Source organism: Corvus cornix, chromosome 3, assembly GCF_000738735.6.
Source record: "Corvus cornix cornix isolate S_Up_H32 chromosome 3, ASM73873v5, whole genome shotgun sequence".
In the NCBI taxonomy this organism is placed as follows: domain Eukaryota; kingdom Metazoa; phylum Chordata; class Aves; order Passeriformes; family Corvidae; genus Corvus; species Corvus cornix.
The window spans coordinates 52,087,208-52,106,439 of NC_047056.1; the positions used below are offsets into that span (position 1 = coordinate 52,087,208).

The window sequence follows — 19,232 nt, forward strand, 5'->3', positions numbered from 1 at the left end:
TTCTCCTGCTGTTATTTTTATTGGACCTTACTGTGTGATTGACTTATTTAATAAAACTTCTTTTTCTTTGTAGTGGAGATTATTATTTTCAATACAGCTACTCTCTAAGAAGTCATTGTCAGCTTTGGGCCAGCACCATACATTTCTTTAACCACAGACCTTCTGTTAAATCTGTTCTGTAAAGTTATGATCCTTTTGCCAGTTTATCCTGTCTCAGAAGTTAAGTAGGAGTTGAAAGTGGACTGATCATAAGTGAATTCAACTTCAAAGCAAAGATCTGCTTGTGAGACAACCCCCTTTCTCCCTGTGTAATAATGTGGGTTTCAAAACAGGTTTATGGCCTACTCAGTACATACTGAGTTGGATTTTCTGCCTCTTTCTCACTCATCCTCCTTTTCCTTGTGTTTTCAGTTGTTCCTTCTGGCTACCTGAGCTCCCTGTACAGGATTCCTCGAGGTTCCCACTTTATCTAACAGTTAAGGAGGTGATTTCTAAGGACATCCACTTAACCAAACTGAATGTGTATCAGAACAAGTTGTTTTGCTTTCAATAGTGATCAGTTTCATTGGTTTTGGTAGTGACCAGTTTCTTTGCTTTTCTCCTCAATGCAGATTGTATACAAATTTTAAAGGTTGATCTCCTATGAAATAGGATGTCATTGAAATGGATATTTTCACTATGCAAATTAAAACAGACTAATTCTGCGCAATGACAACCTGTGTATCATTCTTCACATACCTTAATGGAACAACTAAGAACATCAAATAATTTGTTATTTTTCTTCTGAGCTGGCATGTGAGACTTTGTGGGCTGTCAGTTAAGTTGATGCTAATTTATCTCTTAAGCTTGAATTTAGTAATACAAATTTCTCCAAATAAAAAGGGTCAATAAACAAATCTACAGTGCAAGAGGGAAAAATCTAGCTTGTAGAGCATGGCTTGTATCTAACCTGTAGAGCCACCTTATTGAGGTGGCTACATAAAGGTTTGTGAACATATGTATTAATATAGATAATCAATATATTTATACATGCACACACATATGAATTATACATGTATATACACATAAAAGTAATTGTTTGTTTGTTTACATTCATTTGTGTTTGGGGTCTGTACCTGAGTCTTCAGTGGATTTTGAAGTCTGAACTTGTAATTTGCTTGTCGTAAGTTACGAGTAGGCTTGTAATTTCCTACACATTAGTTTTATTTTAAACATATCAAAACATTAGGAAACTAGTTTCTCTTCTGGTTCTCAATCTTTTCATCATGCAATCTCATATTTTAATTCTTCTCCACATTGTAATTTATATGTCCTAGACAGTGTTGCATTAAAAAAAAAGTATATTACCTTTTTTTTTTTTTTTAAGGAGAATGTGTATTGAACATCTATTGCAGCTTATTATTATCTTTGTAGTGTCTAAAAGCCTGGGTGCCAAGTATAATTTATTTTCAGTATCCTGGATAAAATACTGTTAATGTATTAGTACTCCAGAAACACTGTAACATAAGGAAATTCAAATACTTGTGAACAAATACCGAGTATGATAGTTTTATTTCCAAGCTACTTGTTTATTCTTGTTACTATGTTTTCCTAACCTAAAGACACCCTACTTAAACACTTAAACACTGGAATGGGTATCTTACCCACTGAAATATGCTTCAGTCTATGCACAGCTGTATTTGAAGTGAAGTATTAGCAAACTAATTTCTTCTTCAACATACGACCTTTGCCAAGGCAGTTTTCTTAATTGTCCATGCAGCTGTAGCAAGAGATACTTGGAATGCAACTCCAACTGCAAACATCACCACATCTTTGTCAAATTACACCAGGTTGATGATTTAATGGAGACTGCAACATGTGAGAGAAAAATCTCTTGTTATATTGAGTGTAATGAATAGCTCAGTTAAATATTTTCAGCCTTAAGATGAGTGCTCTTTAGTGGTCTGGCTCATAGTGTGGTAAAGCTGACCTGATTACGTGAAGTGAATTATGAATTTTAAACAACTACAAAAATAGAATTTCTAAGTAAACATTACAAAGCTTTTGCTTAAAATCCATATGTGCAACCTGTAGAAGCTAGTTATTTCTCAAAAGCAACAAATAGGCTCTTTCTTGATTTTATTAATGCGGAGAGGTAACTAACTTGCTCTAGGCTACAAAAGAAACTGTTGTAGGAAGGAAAACAGAATTCAGGCTTTCCTCAAATCCTTGGTATTCCTTGCAGTTCATTACAGCTGGTTATGGGAATTGGTGAAGACTCTTGCTTTCATTACCAGGTTATGTCTACATGCAACTTAAAAGGGATGCAAATGCTGAGTGAATCAAAATTTTAACATCCTTTTTGATAGAGTGCCCGCAAGATCTGTAATTTGCCAATATGTTGTTTGGTTGTTTTGTTGTTGAATTGTATTTCATGTAGAGAGATTATTTCTCACACTCCTATTTTCTGGGAAGTGAAATGAAAAATATGTGTTGATGTTTATTTTTGACAGTTAGCTCCATAGTGTAGGTGTCCATAATGTTTCACAGAACAAGACAAAAATGTGATGCAAATTAATTTTCATGAGAAGAATCAGTAAAAAAGTGTTTCAATTCTTGCTTTGTGCATCATAAGAAGAAAAGCAGTATTGTTTGAATGTATGACTGGACCTTCCCCATTCCTTTCTGCTTGCTCATTTTCTTCCTCCCCTAGCATGTGGAAAAAGTCTGTTTAAACAGAGTGAAACTAGGTCTCTGTAGCTTGACAAATTACCATTTTTTTCCGAAGTGTTATTTTTTTTGTGATTCTTGAAAACCATACTGTAACTCTTGGAGATGTTTTTACAGTAACATAGGCATGCTTTATGCAGTTCTGCTGTTGGATTTATGGATGCTTCTGTCAGGATGCCACCATGGAAACCTTAAAATGACACGCTTAATTTATTAATGCAGTTGGAATACAAGTCCTAGAGTACACATAAAGGTTACTTAGCATTAGCCCTAGGTCATCCAACAAGATTTTACACTGATGGAAAAAAATGGAAATAATGAAATATTTGAATATAAATGGTCATGATATAGCCACAGTAAATACATTAAATGTAATCACTTTCATTGCAATATATAATATGTAGGCTACATTTCCATTACAGACTTTCAGAAAACCTTAATAGTTCCATCTAGTAAAAAGAATAGTGTGGGAAGCTGATGGGTTTTTGAGTTCATTTCTCAATGTTGGGGGAAAAAAAATATTTGTTTGGTTTGTTTTTTAAAAGCAGTGTTCAAATAGAACCTTACATTGTGAATCTTTTAGCAACATCTCAAGCGAAAGAGAAACAATGCAGCAGAATGAAAAAAAGAAAAAAAAAAATTGATAGATTATAATTCTCTGAACTCAATAAAAATAGGAGTCCACAGAACTGGAGGAGTCTGGACTCCTTAAAAATAAAAATGTTGCTAATTTTATATTTAGTGCACTGATCTGCTGTAGTTGTCGTGATCAGTGCTTGCTTACACTAGAAAAGGGAATGCCATTAAGCCTTGAGAATCCTCTGTTTATATAAAAGTATCTTTGGATGGTTGGTTATGGGCCTCGGATGATTATTTCACAAAGCCTTGCCTTCAGTAAATAAATGATTTTCAAAAACACAAACAAGTGGTCTGGGTATACTGTAGCTCTGCAGAAAATTTAAAGAGCTCATGGATTCGTTATGCTGGGATTCAAACACGAAGGCTGATGAGGTTCCAAGACAAAAAACTCAGCTGGAGCCGAAATGAAATGTAAAACAATTGTGTCACTGTTCCACAGCCTAGTATTTCAGCATCTTTAAGCAAATTGTAGGGAACTTTGAATTCTAGGTTATTACTGCTGCATGAGAAAATAATTTTCTGATTTTTTAGCGTTCATTCCCTGGGAAATTTTTTTTTTTTCAGTTATATTATGGATGTTCTAATTACAGAATTTAAAACCTCTGTTGACTTAAAAGGATTTCAGGCTGCTAAAAGTGAACATTTATCTGGCACTACTGTTAAAAAACTATTCACAAATACTGAAAGTGGGTATCTTAAAATGTTTCTGATACTTTAGTCTTTGATAAAGAATATTTTAAGTATTTGCTTTCCAGAAAGAATAGTTACAATGCTTTTATGATATTTGGGCACTTTAAAGACCTAAGAAGACTTAATTTAAACAAAACTACTTTTATGTTTAATACAGTTTTAACATTGGCCAATTGCATAATGAGCAAATCAAACAGTTGAGCTTAATCTTTTTGTACAAATAGCTGATTAAAAAGTAGATTGCCCTTTTGTGAATTTGCCTCTTGCCAGCACTGTCATTACAGGTGGTCACCACTTCTAACTTTTTTTGATTGTTTTTAACATTGCGAGACTTTAACCCTTTGAGTTCATGTCTTCCATGGCCAGTGTTGCCCACAGCATTGCACTGTTACAGCAGTGAGTAGAGACCCTGAACTATGCAGTGCGGAAGTTGGAAACTGAAACTGGGAATGGCTTGGAGAGAAGATGGGAGCAGTGCAAGAGAGGCATAAATATGGGGCAAGGGGTTGCAGATATGGGACATGTCAGTGCAGAGAAAGAAATCAGAATTGCCTTGAGAACCAGATAAGGGCAACAGGAAGCTGAAAGGGGAAGAATAAAGGAATACATGCATTAACAGGTTAAATGTGGGTATGAAATTGCAGGTAATTCTCATAGCTGAGATACTAAGCACAGTGGAAGCATGTTTTCTCTCACTGCATCATTCTTAAAAATGGCTTAGAAGTTTTTACAACAGCTTTCCCAAAATCCTAGCTTCCAGCAGACACCCAGCTTGGAAAATTCAACTTTATGGCTAGAAATTGACCAAGCTATAAATAATTGGTAACAGTGTTACAAGTAATATTTGGCAGCCTCACCTTCAGACAGCATGATGAGTGTTGTGCATAACTATTTCATTCATTTTATGTATAGTAAGCCTCTGTGGTTTTGATAATTTTTTTCTGAAACGGTTTAATTTTTTTTTCAGTTAACACCAAAACCATTGAAAAATACAGCATTCAAACAATGGTTTCCTATCATTACATTATTATTTAAAAGACAGCAATGTTTACTCTTGAATCTCACCTTTTGCCAGTTTTCAGACATTTAGTTTTATTTCCGTGCATGTTAGCCACATGATATTGCAGTATGAGCTACTAACAAAAAATACAGCAAAAGAAAAATCTGGCACCTTAAGATATTCTTTGTCTTCCAGAAACCTGTCAGGTGTTCATTTGCATGTGTCAGAAATTGTTCCATAAAACCACAGTGTATTTATTAAAGTCCACTAAAAATTTTCTCATGACAATACTTGATTTTACTCTGCTTTATAGCCTTTTATTTTAGTAAATCTTATTGTGAATTACAAGGTGTTCAGGCATTTTTCATAAAGGTAGCATGCAAAGTTTTTCTGGGAGGAAGAAGGACTCACATGGGAAGCAATTCTGATATTTGTAATAGTAATATTTTTAATAGTAGACCATTTAATTATTAAGCAGTAGAAGTGTTTGCATAACACATAGTCTTGTGTAGTTGAAGATCAGTGTGGATTTCTTAAAAAACATCTCTTCTGCTAGCTCTACACACATACAAGTTTTGTGCTCCCATTTTTCTTTTGTTCCCTCTCAAGCACTGACTGTTAAAAGAAGCAATTCCCAAAACTGTGCTTGTTCCATCTGACATCATTGATATAGGTGAACACATACACAGTAAATGGAAATTAGTTGTTTTAAACTGAACTGAATTCAAATGAAAGAGCAGGAATCAACCATATATTCTAAATTAACTGGATCATTAGCCTTTAAAGTAATATTAAATAAACTAGACCAGAATCTTAAGAACATGACTAGATTGAAAAATATGTATATTCTTTGTGCATGCTATGGGATATATTGAACCTTGTTATTCTTATAGCTCATTATGTGCTCTAACTGTTCTAGATGCAATTACGACTTAGCTAAGATGCATTTAGTTTCTTGTTTGGTATTACTTTCCCAAAGTTCCTCTTGGTTTCTATTTATTTGGGATTTGATATGGGGTAAAAGAATTGGCACTGTCTAGCCTTTCATGAAGAGTTTGTAAGGCAAATACAGTTTTCCATATTCTGGTTCATGTATATGTTAAAGTGTAAGTTACTGCCTGTTTCTAGTAACTTGTTCAACTTCTATGGATGCAGTACATGAAGGTATAACAAATTGTTCTAATGAGACAGCTTATTCAGATCAGTAAGGAAATGATTCTTCAATTTGAACAGAAGAGATCTTTGAAACTATGTGAGTTTCTAGATCTTTATTGTATGGTATGTTGCTTTTTACCTTTTCAAATCAACTCTATGTGATTTGGGTTGATGTTTTATGTCACACTGTGTGGGGGCAATTTTTTTAGCAATAAAAATTTGAAAGGAGGTTTTAAGGAAAGCCAAAGCTTTCAAGTGTTTGTACATAACAGTTGCAGTAATTCTTATTTTCTGTCATTTTAGCAGATGCTGAAAGGGAAGAAGCGGGGTCGTCTTCTGTCCATGGTGGAACAACTCAACCATCATCATCATCATCATCTACATATGAAGCTAACAACATACCAACTAGTAATTACACTGGCATACATATACCACCAGGTGCCCATGCACCAGCCAACACTCCAGCTGAAGTACCTCATAACACAGGTATGTCCAAATCACACCTCAAAAATCCATGCCTTTACTGGGAGATGAATTCTTGCCCAAATTCTAGTCCATCACATATAGAGTAGAATAACACAGTATTGTGTGGCAAAAGCACCTTCATAAGCTAAAATGTAAAAATGCCATTTGAAATATTTTTTAATGTTTTTTTAAAATATATAAATCGTATTTTGGAGGACTTCTACAGAAGACATATATGGACTAAGAAAGTGAAGGTTCTTGCAGACAATTTTTTTGTCTTCTCTTGAATCAGTAAAATGTTGCGTTGCAACATCTGTACTGTAAAACACAATTTGAATATTTCACTTGATAGATGAAATTGTATTCCTTCATTTCATATGTAGCTTTCTCTGTGGAGACAGGCTGCTGTTCTTCATGTGGAAGCTTGTCCAACATAGTGTTGAAGTTGCTACAACTCTCTAGTAATCATGCCTGATGTACCATTCATACTGATTTGGTTTGGCTTGTGCTCCTTTTCCCATGCAAGTGCTTTAGTGTGATTGACTTCAGACAATATTATTAATGGGAATTTTGTCCCTACTGCTAAACATACTGGCTCCTACATCTTTCTTATTATTATGTGTAATTTTTGGACCAAAACCAAGTTCTTAAAAATTACAAGTTCCTTCCCAGATGCTGTATTTAAAAAAAAAAAAAGTATTAAGTGATTGGTAAATACAACTTTTTACCTTAGGGGAACTTTTTATAATAATCACAGAATAGAATTATTAATTAATGATTAATAAGAGTAAAATGTTGAAAGCTCTTCATTTCAAGCCTGATGATCAATTATTGTTCAGATACATTTTTATATTATGGAACATATGAGATTTTTGTCGCACAATCCCTCCTTTTATTTTACTTTCTCATTTTAAAAATGCTTCACCCTATGAAGAGTTCAGGATGCTCTTTTCTTCAGCTTTATCAAAGGGAAATCCTTCAGATAGGTAGGGGATTTTTGGGTCTGTGAGGGAGAGTATGGGGGTTTTTTTACCAGATCTGAAAATTACAGAGTATGTGCCTTGTTGGAATACATGAATTCTGTGCATTACATAGTTTTAAGCCCACCAGTCATTCAATGGAGTGACGTAATTTAGAAAAATTACTATACCCTCTTCCTACACAGCAGATGTTGTAGAAATAACTATACCAATCTGGTGTGTTCTGGACATACTGCAAAAACACAGTTTTGGAGCAAAGCAATTGAGTGTACCTAAAATGGGAATACAGATACAAGAATGTTTCACAGCATAAAGTGCTGTTTCTTCTTCTAGCACCACTATTTCCCTTTTAAACTTAGCTCCCTTTTTTATTCTCACTAATTGTTTTCAAAGGAATTAGGAAGGAGACAGTTTGCAAGTGTGAGGTGACAGGCATGGGGCTTTAAAAATATAATAATATAGACTGCCTCTGGTATTAGAATGTAGAATTCAGATTTGAAATATAAAAGTTTACTCACACTTTTCTTTAGCAGGTTTTCCTCAATACACTAGGGTAACCAGTGTCTCTTGGACTAGTATTTTCTTATTTTTTAGTGCTTGAAATTTAATGTCTGTGAAATCCTGTAAAGTGGATGACAGACTCTACGTTCTTCTGTTTTATTTTGTAAAACATTCATATTTGAAGTGAAAGCATTAAAATTATTGTTAGAAATTTTCAGAATTAGTAAGCTTTCAGCTGCTAAATTTGAAAATCAGTAAGTGTACCTGTTCTGTTTTGTTTGCTTACTTTTAAAGCCAATAAGTAAGAATAATCCAAGGCCATTTTTTTGCGTTGATTTGCAGGAGTGACAAGTAACACCATTCAGCCTACTCCTCAGAATATTCCTCTAGTTGATCCTTCCCTTTACAGCGCTCAGTCTTCAGGTAGGCTTGTGGCATTTGTATTGTTGTACATTGACGTACTGTGTCCTCTGTGTCTCCCCTGCACTGAAGGAAGAAGTTTGAGAAATATTGTCATTGTTACCTGAATGCTATTCCAGAATTTTAAAAAGAATGGACAACATCTAAGCATTGTGTTGCTAAGAGTTTAATAGTTTCTGAAAGCTGTTACAATATAGTGTTGTCTGTCTGACTACTTTGAACCAATGAGCTATCATTGTGTAAGGCGTTTTATTTTTCATATTGTTGCTTCTCAGGTGAGGGTCTGATATACTTTGCAAAGCCTATATTCCTGATAGCCTTGCTAAATTATATTTTTTGTAATTAATACACATTCCCTTTACTTAAAATTCATTCTACAGGGTCAGCATGTAAGTTACTTATTAACTTCATAAAATAATTCATAAAACACTCAAGTTGTGTTTTCCTGCAGAATAATTGTGCGTGCTTCCTGACTGTAAGTAGTACCTGTGTTAAATGAAACAATTTATAAGGTACTGCTAATGATGTTACTTTGATATACCATTAATCAAGGCTTTTATCTTCTAAGATGTCGTCTGTCTTTGGTGTTGAAATCACTGATAACCTATATCATATGTATTTTATGTCCGCTTGCATATTCCATGCTTTGAAATGTACACATAAGGGCTAACCTTAGGGAAACCACAGCCTGTGGAAGAGTAGTAACTGACAATAAAGCTGGAATCATCCTAGATTCTAATTTGAACACTCATGTACATTTGGACAAAGAGTTAACTCTTTTCTAAGAATTTTTTTTTAATAGAGAAAATAGTATTAAAAAACTCCGTAAATTACATCTGTTTCTAATAATCCGATTTTTCTTGGCAATATAACAAGGATGTTGAGTGAGGAGGAGGTCTCGAAATCCTGGTACAAAATCAGTTCACATTCTTCCCTACAGTTTATCCTCATCAGGGAAAGCTGATAGTATACATAATTGCTATGATAAGTTCTAGTGCTAACCACAGTGAAACATTGTCTGTTATGACTACAAAGTTTATATAGGTATGCTTTTGTATTTTATAACTTACAAATATTTAGTTACTTTATTATGTTGTTGAAGAGTGTGTCTGTTAAAGTAGCTTTCCTGAAAAAGCATTTTTGCTTCAATTGAATGCTATAGTAGGAATTCAATGTTTAACTTGTTTTTAGTCTGCTGGCATAAGAATGCTTAAGGATGTTTCCATTTTAATGTACTAGAAAGCCATTTTTATAGAAGATGTCTTAAAAATAGAAAATTTTGCCACTAATAGAGCCATATTAACCTCTAGTATTCTTCTGAAGAGCAAAAGGTACTATAGGTGCTGTAGTTTTTCTGGCATATTATTGTAATCACAGAATCACAGGATAGCTTGAGCTGGAAGGGACCCAGAAGGATTGAGTCCAACTCTTATGTGAATGGCCCATACCGGGATGGAACCCACAGCCTTGACATTGTTAACACCATGCTCGGGCCAACTGAGCTGGAAATAATGCTTCATGTGGCAGTAACTCATTTCATTGAAAACAACACCTCAGACCTGTAGCTGAAACATTGAAACTTGGTGATAGTTTTTGAGTTTTGGGGACTGCTGTGGGGATTTCAGTAGCTCCTTAACTGAAATGGCTCAAAGTTTTACTTAAGTTTTGCCATAGTAACTGCTAGTTGGAAGGCAGATTTTATGGTGTTTGGAAGCAAAGCTTTCATGTTTAACTAGTTTAACATGATCTTCTAGACAGTCATTGTAACAGGTTTTTTGGTAACTACTCTGAAAATTTTAGTCATCATTGTTTCTTGGTTTTAATGTTCGTTTCTGGTTGTCAAAAATGTCATAATTTTGATTGAAACTTTAATTTTTTCTTAAGACATTCCATTATTCAATATCTGAATAGTATCAGTGCATTGCTCCCTCTTACCACCTTCCTGAGATAACCTGGTTTAATAAGTACATAAATAAAAAGGAATCATGTTTATGAGAACGCGTCGTAAGTAATATTGTGTAATTAAGAGATTAAGACCCTTGCTGAGCGCCATGATAAATCTCTAACGTGATCTAACCTGAGTATTTGCATGCCTGCATTCCTCCTCTGCACATCAGTTGTGTCGCTACAAGTTTGAGTCTTGTAACAGCTCAAAGTGTTACATTCTTATGAGGGAGTGCTGCAAAAGTGCACCCAGAGAGGTGATAGAGGTCATACAGTAGGTTCTTGGTTTGAAAGCTCAGGAAACAGTGTCGGTTACACAGGAGTCTGAGAGGGCGCAGGGGATGTGTCAGCAGAGGTACAGTGACAGTTTTGTTTGCATGTGTGGAATTAAGAAGCTTGAGAGCAGTGGAAAGTGTTTGTCCTTGCCTGTCACTGTCTTGTTGTGCATTCTTCTCCTCATGCTACTGAGGAGTCCTTTCTATGCCAACAGTGGCCTTGTTCTCTAACCAATAAGCAGATTGAGAAATGCCTGTATCTCTTAATGGATGTACAAAACTGTGGGACCCAAAAGCCCTCCCCAGTTCCTGAGCTGCAGTATACATATCTGGGCTAGATCCTTGCTTCGTATTGAGGTACATACCATTCCTGTGGAGCAGAAGTTGCCTTTGGACAGGAAGGAGGGATGGATCAGTGTTGCTCTCCATCCAGTAGATGTGCAGAGCTAGCACAGTGCAAGGTACATTTGTTCCATGATTTAGAAATTATGTCTGTGTCTATACTAACAAATTATACATGCCTGCAAATATTTGGCATGGAGAACAGCTGGCACAGAACCTCTCACATCCATACTATTAAACTTTTAAACCTAAACAAGGTAGCTCATGAAGACATTGAATGGTCTGTAGCTTGCTCTGACCACAAGTCGTGCCCAGGAATTGTTTGGGAAAGTTCTAGTTTTCATGGGCCAAAACCATACTGGAGTCTGTTCCAGCAGTTTGACACTGCAGACTGTCAAGTTTGAGTGCTAAGACGCCTTCCTTGGCAGTGTTGAATGTGGTAGTCTAGGCATAGCCAAACAGGATATTCCACATATTCCTGCAAGACTCTTTCTTGTAGTAAGATCAAATGTATATTTTAAAAATTAATTGTATATTTTCTTTGCTTCCCATAACATGGGAGAAGCCATTTGATTAATACTGTTATGAGAGAAAAGCTTTTGGTGGAGAGGAGTCAAATATTTTATCAAAGGAAGATTAAGTTAAAGGAATAGTGTTCTTTGATTTTTACTCAGCATTAATTTTTCAATAGTTGTCCTGTCCTGTGGGAACAAGTTTCAGAGTTTAATGTTGACTTTTGAAAGTGTCAAAGCTTTTGCATTTAAGCATGGGTTAATGTGTCTGACAACAGAATGTAGAGTTACACAGCGACTTCATGTACGTGTGCGTGCACTTCTCTGGTGTAGTTTTCTTAAAAAAATTTATTACCCCTGGATTTTGCTAACACTAAAGGCATTCATAGTTGCGCTACATGGTTTTTGTAAGATCTTCTTACATTGCCATATGGTCCCTTCCACAGGTGGCATAGTATAAAGAAAGCATTTGTCCATTGTAGTTGTATGTATAATATAATGTTTGATATTCTACACACAAAGTAGAAATAATATTTTGACATTGAATGTGTTTTCATGATCTTAAAAAGAAATCCTTGATTATATTTTCAGTGATTTAATGGGAAAAAAGAGTATCTTGTTTCAAAAACCATTTGTTACCTTTGCCATCACTGTTTTTATGCACCAATTTGTGTGATTGAAATGTTCTTAAATCAACTGCGGTATATTTGGGCATCATAAAAAGGAAAAACATCTGATGGGTAGAAAAGGATTCCAGAGAGAAGCAGATATATTATGTAAAATGCATGTTACTTTCATTCTGAAACTGCTTTTTTTCCCCAAAATTATTTCACCATCTCTAGTCAAATTGTTTACACTTTGTGTTCATCTTAAACTAAAAGAATCATGCCGGATTCCATATTCCTGACATGTTTCAGTAATATAACTACAGTCCTAGTAATTCCAGAATAACACAGAAGCAGTTTGTTTCAGAATAAATACGGTATACCTTTCCTATCTTAGTGTTGTTGGGCTTTTTTAGAGCCAAAAATCACTGGATACTTGAGGCTGGAAGGGACTTCAGGAGGTGGTCTGGTCCAACCCCTCTACTCAAGGAAGGGTCGTGTAAAACCAGTCACTCAGGACCATGTCCTTTGTGTCTCCCCCTGCCTGTGCACTCTCCCGGTGGTTTAATTTGCTGCACTGAAGAAGTTTGAGAAAAAATGTCACTGCTAATTCAAAAGATAGTTTTTGAATCTCTCCAGGGACAGACACCACAACCTCTCTGGGCAGCCTGTCCCAGAGCTTGGTCACCCTCTGAGTAAAAACTGTTTCCTGACGTTCAGACAGGACCCACCTGTGTTTCTGCCTCTGGTCTTGTCACTGGACATCACTGAAAAACAACCCATCTCTGTCCTTTGAATACTCTCCCTTCAGGTGTTTATATACATTGATAAGATCCCCCTGAGCCCTCTCTTCTCTGAGCAGTCCCAGCTTTCTTGGCCACTTCTTGTATGAGAGGTGCTCCATTCCCTTAGTCATCTTTGTGGCCCTTTGCTGGACTGTCTCCAGGATGTCAGTCCATCTCATTTTTGCTGAGGAGCCCAGAACTGGACACAGCACTCCAGATATGGCCTCACTAGGGCTGAAAGGGACAGGATCACTTCCGTTGAGCTGCTGGCAGTGCTCTTCCTACTGCAGCACAGAATGCCATTGTCTCTCTTCACCACAAGGGGAGATTGTTGGCTCATGGGCAAATCAGTGTTCACCAGGACCCTCAGATCCTTCCCTCCAAAACTGCTTAACCCTTAGAATATGTAAATTAAAGTCAGTTACTAACTTTTGTTAGTAAGTACAGTCATTACAGTACAACTATACTTTTGATGTAAGTACAGTCATTACAGTTAACTTTTACGTTATTTTGAAAACTTAAGAACACAGAGCTGGTTTGTTTCTATTTTGCTTTTCCATTGTGAGGTGTTGACTTCAATAGGAGCTCAGGCTCCTGAGCACATCAAAAGCTCAACCTTCTTACTGTATAAACTTTGGTTTATAAATTTTAAATTATTAATTTTTTTCCCTCAAGTTATGTCATAATAGCATCTGAGGTAGATTTCATAATAAATAAGGCTTTATGCCAGCAAAACATTAATAGAGCTCATACTGTAAAAATAAGATTAGACGGGTGAATTTAGGCTTGCTTCCAATAAATTAGTTGAATACTGGACTGATTCCTTAGCCAGTTTTTAAAGAATGATTTTGTAGTTTCTTTTGGCATCATAGCATGAAGCTACTTTCTTTGAGGGGAACTTGGTCTTTTTAATTTCTTAAAGATGTTCAGTAATGTTGTCGCAGATTGACCTCAGCTGCTTTTAGTCTGTGACTTTATTTAGGTTACAAAATAACTGAGATGTGTGCCTGTGTTTATGCACTCCCTCACATGTATTTACTCACATGTATATGTATTTTAAGAGATTTAATGTGGCTTCACTTACTAAGCACTAAATTAATATACATTGCATTGATAATGAGCCCACCAATATGTCCCTCAATGGTTATATTTATTTGTTGAAAGGAAAATAAGTAGAGTTCTAGAGCATATTTTAAAAATTGATAAGTTTAATCTTCAGAGTGCTTATCTTTCTGCTTTTTATATGGGTAGGGTTATTTTGAAAATCAGCAGACCAGTCTAGTTTTTAATATTCCCAGGTTTTTTGGTTTTTGGTTTTTTTTTTAATTTGTTCAAAAGCTGTTCTTAAATAATAAGATTAGGGGAAGGAAAAGCAAATATAATAGACATTTTTTGATAAGAACTGAGATTCTTTAGTAAACATTCTCACAGTATTGCTAACAACAGTTCTATTTTGAAGGAAAGGATCCAGCTAACTACAGTTGTGCCATAAAATATGGTGTTAAGTATATTAATGTAGTTGCTTAAAAGTAAAATGTACTTAGAGAGCTTAATCTTTGTTTAACTATATTTTATGTAAAATATATGCTGTATTTAAAAATGCATTTTCTCTTAATCTGTGAAATCTGTTCAATGCTTATAAGATGCTGTGTGGGAAATTATTAAATATATACATAATCATTAGTGTTTTATAATTATTTATCCGTGCCCATAAAAATCTATCATTTACAAGTTAAGTTTTTTTAAAAGAACCTGAGGAAAGATTTTATAATTTGTCCATAGATTATTGGAGTGGGATGGGATTAGCCTTAAAACTCCCAGTGAATTTGTGGGTGGAAGGATGTACAGTAACACAGCTGTGCTTTATTTTGCACCCACATCACTGATACTATTCACATATAAAATCTTCTGCCAGTTAGGGCATAAGTCCCTACTATGCCTTCTCCAAGACTGAATGTGTGTGTTTGAGAACTACAGAATTCCTAAAGTTTTAACTTACATCAAGAAAATACTCGGATTAATAAATAAAAGTTGGTTTATTCTATATTATGGGAATATCTTTTGCTAGTGTTCTCCAGTGTTAAAAAAATAGGCACATTTAATGACATCAATCTTTCAGTCTTCTGACATAAATTGGAAATGTAAAAATTATTTGGAAAAATGGAAACATAAAATTTGTTGATGAAAATGAAAACACGCCAGTGAGAAATGTTTCTACATTCTGAAAAGTTATTCCAGTCGAGAAGGAACAGTTTGTAACTATGTATTATTCCTGAAGAGAGCAGAGTAATTATGCTGTGGACACAAAAAGCACTGTCCTTGTTTCTTGCAGGTTGTAATATGATTACAGCTAACTTAATGTCATGTAAAAGCTCTACTTTGCTGTCTTAGATGAAGAGCAGATCTTTCTCAAAGGTATTGGCTTACTTTTGAAAGGCACTGGGTCGTGCAAATAGCAGTGTTTAGAAAGGTCCTCACATTTTTCAATAGCAAAGAAGTTAAGCTTTATGTGAATGGAAGGAAAAGAGAACAGAACAGAAGAAATACTGTATCTTGGTCTTTGTAATACTACCACAAATATTAGCCTGGTTTTCATAATATTACCACAAATAGAAGTAAAACATAAAAATCATAAGAAAGGAAGCTTAAGTCAGATTTCCTTTGTAGTAACTTTGTAATACTTATATTTTTGCAGGAGAAGTCCGCTTGACTCCAGAGGACTTTGCCAGAGCTCAAAAATATTGCAAATATGCTGGCAGTGCTTTGCAGTATGAAGATGTGAGCACTGCTGTGCAGAATCTACAGAAGGCCCTCAAGTTACTGATTACAGGCAGAGAATGAAGCTTTAATCCACCAGATTCATGTCTTTCACCTAAAGAGCTAACAGTTTATTACTGTACCTGTTAAGGAAGTGGAGTTACACAGAAATTCTTAATCCCATCATTCATGACAATGAAACCACTGTTTCAGTGTCAGATTAGCAATTAATGGTACAGTAGGAATCTCTGTTTCCATTTTACAGACAGTAGAGCTTGAAACATGAATGCAGTGGCTTGCTGTATACAAAATATTGAAGAAAGTACTGTGAACACCAGTCAAGAGTTAGAATTCATCTTGCAATATTTGGATTATCAGAATTGGAAAATGCTGACTGTAAAAAACTTGAGAATTAGGATGTTCTGTTAAAATTCTTACTCTTGTTGTATTATTGCAAACAATTATTTAATAGGTATAATAGCTTTAAAATGGTAACTAAGATTAGTGCTTTCCTCCTGAAATGAGAGCATGTGAGAAGGCTGACAGGTCCATACTTGGAAGGACTTTCTATACTTAAATCATTTCGGTATTTGTATTATCTGAGACATGAGTCTAAGTTGAGAAAGTCTTGAGGATCTTCGTATTTCATTTGAAAATGTGCTGGAAAAAACATCTCTTGATACTTCAGAGGGAGTTGTTTTGATGGTGTTCCAATCTAATCCCCCACAGCTGTATGGACTACTACATGTATTCTTGATTATTTGTTCTTGCTCCTTCTGTGTGAACACTTACAATTTTGTATATGTATGGGCAATTAAGAGAAAATACTAATATTTATCAACAAGGATCCTGAAATTGGAGGCAGAGATTCTAAATAACATGAACTTTCAGGAAGACTAATGTCAAAACTGTTCCATCTTTTTAAGAGGCTGGAAAAAAGCTTGTTCTTCAGCTATTAAAGCACTATAGGTTTGTCTCTGGTATTAGTGTCATAGAGCTTTGTATTTCCAACTAATATTTTTCCTGTCTGCTTTGTTGTGAAGACTTTTTGGACTTGGGATTTAATTAAAATATCTTGGAAACTGAATCTTGAGTCTTTGTGAGGTCTACTATTGCAATAATAGAGCTCTTGATTGTTAAAAATCCCCCCATGCTGTTTAAAAGAAAGAATACACAGTCTTTTAACTGGCGTGACATAATAATTGAATACACCATAAAGCATGTCTGATTTATGTAATAATTTTAATGACATTTTATCTGATCTCTTTGTCTTTCCAAGTTGCTGGATCAAATCCATGTTTTTTATAGCTGCACTGCTTCGGAGTGACTAAAATAAGTCTTATATTCAAAGCAAAAAGATGAGGAAAAGAAAATCAAACATAAGCATGCATTAAAGTTTAGCTGGTTGTAACCTTTTAAGAGTGTAGTGTCTTTGACAGCAGATTTGAAATGGGTAATATGAAACTTGTAAATGTATGCTTAAGCACTTTAGTTGACTGAGATTTAATAGATAAAATGTGATATTTTTTGTGTCGCTTTCTGATATGGTATAGCGTGCTAATCTGGACAGTAACTTGGGTTAGATTTTAATTGTTTGGGGAATTTAGAATAAAACCATCTGAAACTTTTTTGACAGTAATGCTGTACAGACCTGAGCAGTAAGTCTGTATTTTGTACAGTTTTTCATGCGAAATAGATTTCTCACTTCAATATCAAACTGAATTACTGCAAATTCTTGTACGTATATAATTGTTGGTTTACACTGTAGCATTGCTATAAAATACATGCAGCATTGCTATAAAATAGTCAGAAGATGCTTTCATTTCAGGATCATAAGACTATTTTCTAAAACCAGCTTCAGTCCCCAGAACTAGTAGGAAGAAATTCAGTTTTCCTATTTCTATTTATAAAATAATGAAAAGAACTTTGGGGCTTTTGTATTACATGCAAAAGTAAGTAAGCTATGATATAATGCAGTATTGATTTGAGGCTTTTAAATTAAAATTGTTGGGGTTTTCTGTGATTGAATGATCTGAAGTGGAAGTACGTAACTACACTTGAAAATGAAAATTTAAGTATTTCTTAACGTGTATAAAATATTTTCTGTTGGCCATGGTTATATTGAACTTCTTGGTTCCTCTAGGAAACCAGGGAATCATCAGCAAAAAAACAATAAGTAATGCAAAATTCATAAGCAATTTTTTTGACTGATCATTTACACATCTGTTAAACTTCTTCTGCCTAGAAAGAATTTGAAGTGTTCCTGAGGAGAATGGAGATGAAAATGCTAATACAAAAGTTTAAGAATTTCTTAGAGAAGCTAGCAGGACATTCTTTCTGAAAATAAATTAGTGTTTAGGAGATTTACTATATAAAATTTCATGTAAAATGGAGCATATCCTAATACCAGCCTTCAGACCACAATACCTGACATAGCCTATTGAGTTCTATTTTGCATAAAATTATTTTGCTGTGATCATTTATTTTTTAATTGAGAAGTTTTCTAACAGCTCATAAAATCATGTTTTAAACCCCATCTTTAAGCTGCTAATTTTTGATGTAACAGACTGAATATTTATCATCCAAACTGATGCCTAAAGTAAATTATAGCAAAGCATTTCCATTCCATTAAGTACAGCCTCTGGGACAGCTTTAAATACAGCAGATAGCCCAAAACCAGTGTTGCAGAACAGTTCAAAAAGTGTACATATTTGAAATGTCTGCGGAATGTAGGTACATAGGCTATAATTATTCCAAATTGGAATTCATGGCAAGCACTGAAATTTATGGCCCCATTGTTAAATATTGTGTGAGCTTTTAAGTGTTGACTGATTCATTTTACAGTCACTCTGAGTGACAAAGTATCAACACATAGCTTCTCTCAACTGCTTCCCCACACAAACAAGTACTAAATATTAGTATTAAATAGAGTGCTGATTTTGTTCCATGCTGCAGTTAACAACTCTCAGTCTGACTGCCACCTACGTACTTGTTGGCCATTCTCCTTTGGGTTGTGAGTTCTCAATCTTCTAAGTCCTGCCTAAGAAAGGAGAAGGAGGCATCTGTCAGATTTTTATCAGGTATTCCATGTTCAGTTTTGCTACTTATGTAAGCTAGAATCAAGTAGCATAAAGCTAATTTCTTTGTAAATCTGTTTTAGTAAATCTGTTCAGTGTTTGTTACTTAAAACACTTATGTTTTTGCAGTTCTTTGTATTTTCATCTCTCTCCAGGGAAAGTTCAATATTATACTTCAGGAGTCCTGCAGAAGTCTTTAAAAAATGTGTTGCAGAAGAGGTCATCCTTTATGAAACAGTGGAGATTTTTTCAAATAATTGGATTTACTAATACTGGAGGCAGTGTTCTCACATTGTTGAAGTAATTTCAAGTGGAATTGTTAATGATGTCCTTTTTAAGTGAAGTTTCAGAAGCACAGACCTAAGTATGATCACAT

At 34.9% G+C, this 19,232-nt stretch overlaps 1 protein-coding gene across 2 annotated transcripts in view; it reads left to right on the top strand.

Moving 5' to 3' along the window:
* The window catches only part of VTA1 (vesicle trafficking 1), a 37,893-nt gene extending 21,021 nt beyond the window's left edge, over positions 1-16,872 (top strand). Inside the window, exons 6-8 of one of the 2 annotated variants that reach the window (XM_039568974.1) lie at positions 6,497-6,679; positions 8,482-8,562; positions 15,718-16,872. In XM_039568974.1, the coding sequence (XP_039424908.1) occupies positions 6,497-6,679; positions 8,482-8,562; positions 15,718-15,863 (410 nt within the window). In that variant the 3' untranslated portion in view covers positions 15,864-16,872. The remainder of the gene's footprint in view (positions 1-6,496; positions 6,680-8,481; positions 8,563-15,717) is intronic. The other variant, XM_039568975.1, reaches the window with a different exon arrangement.
* Positions 16,873-19,232: the final 2,360 nt, after the last annotated feature.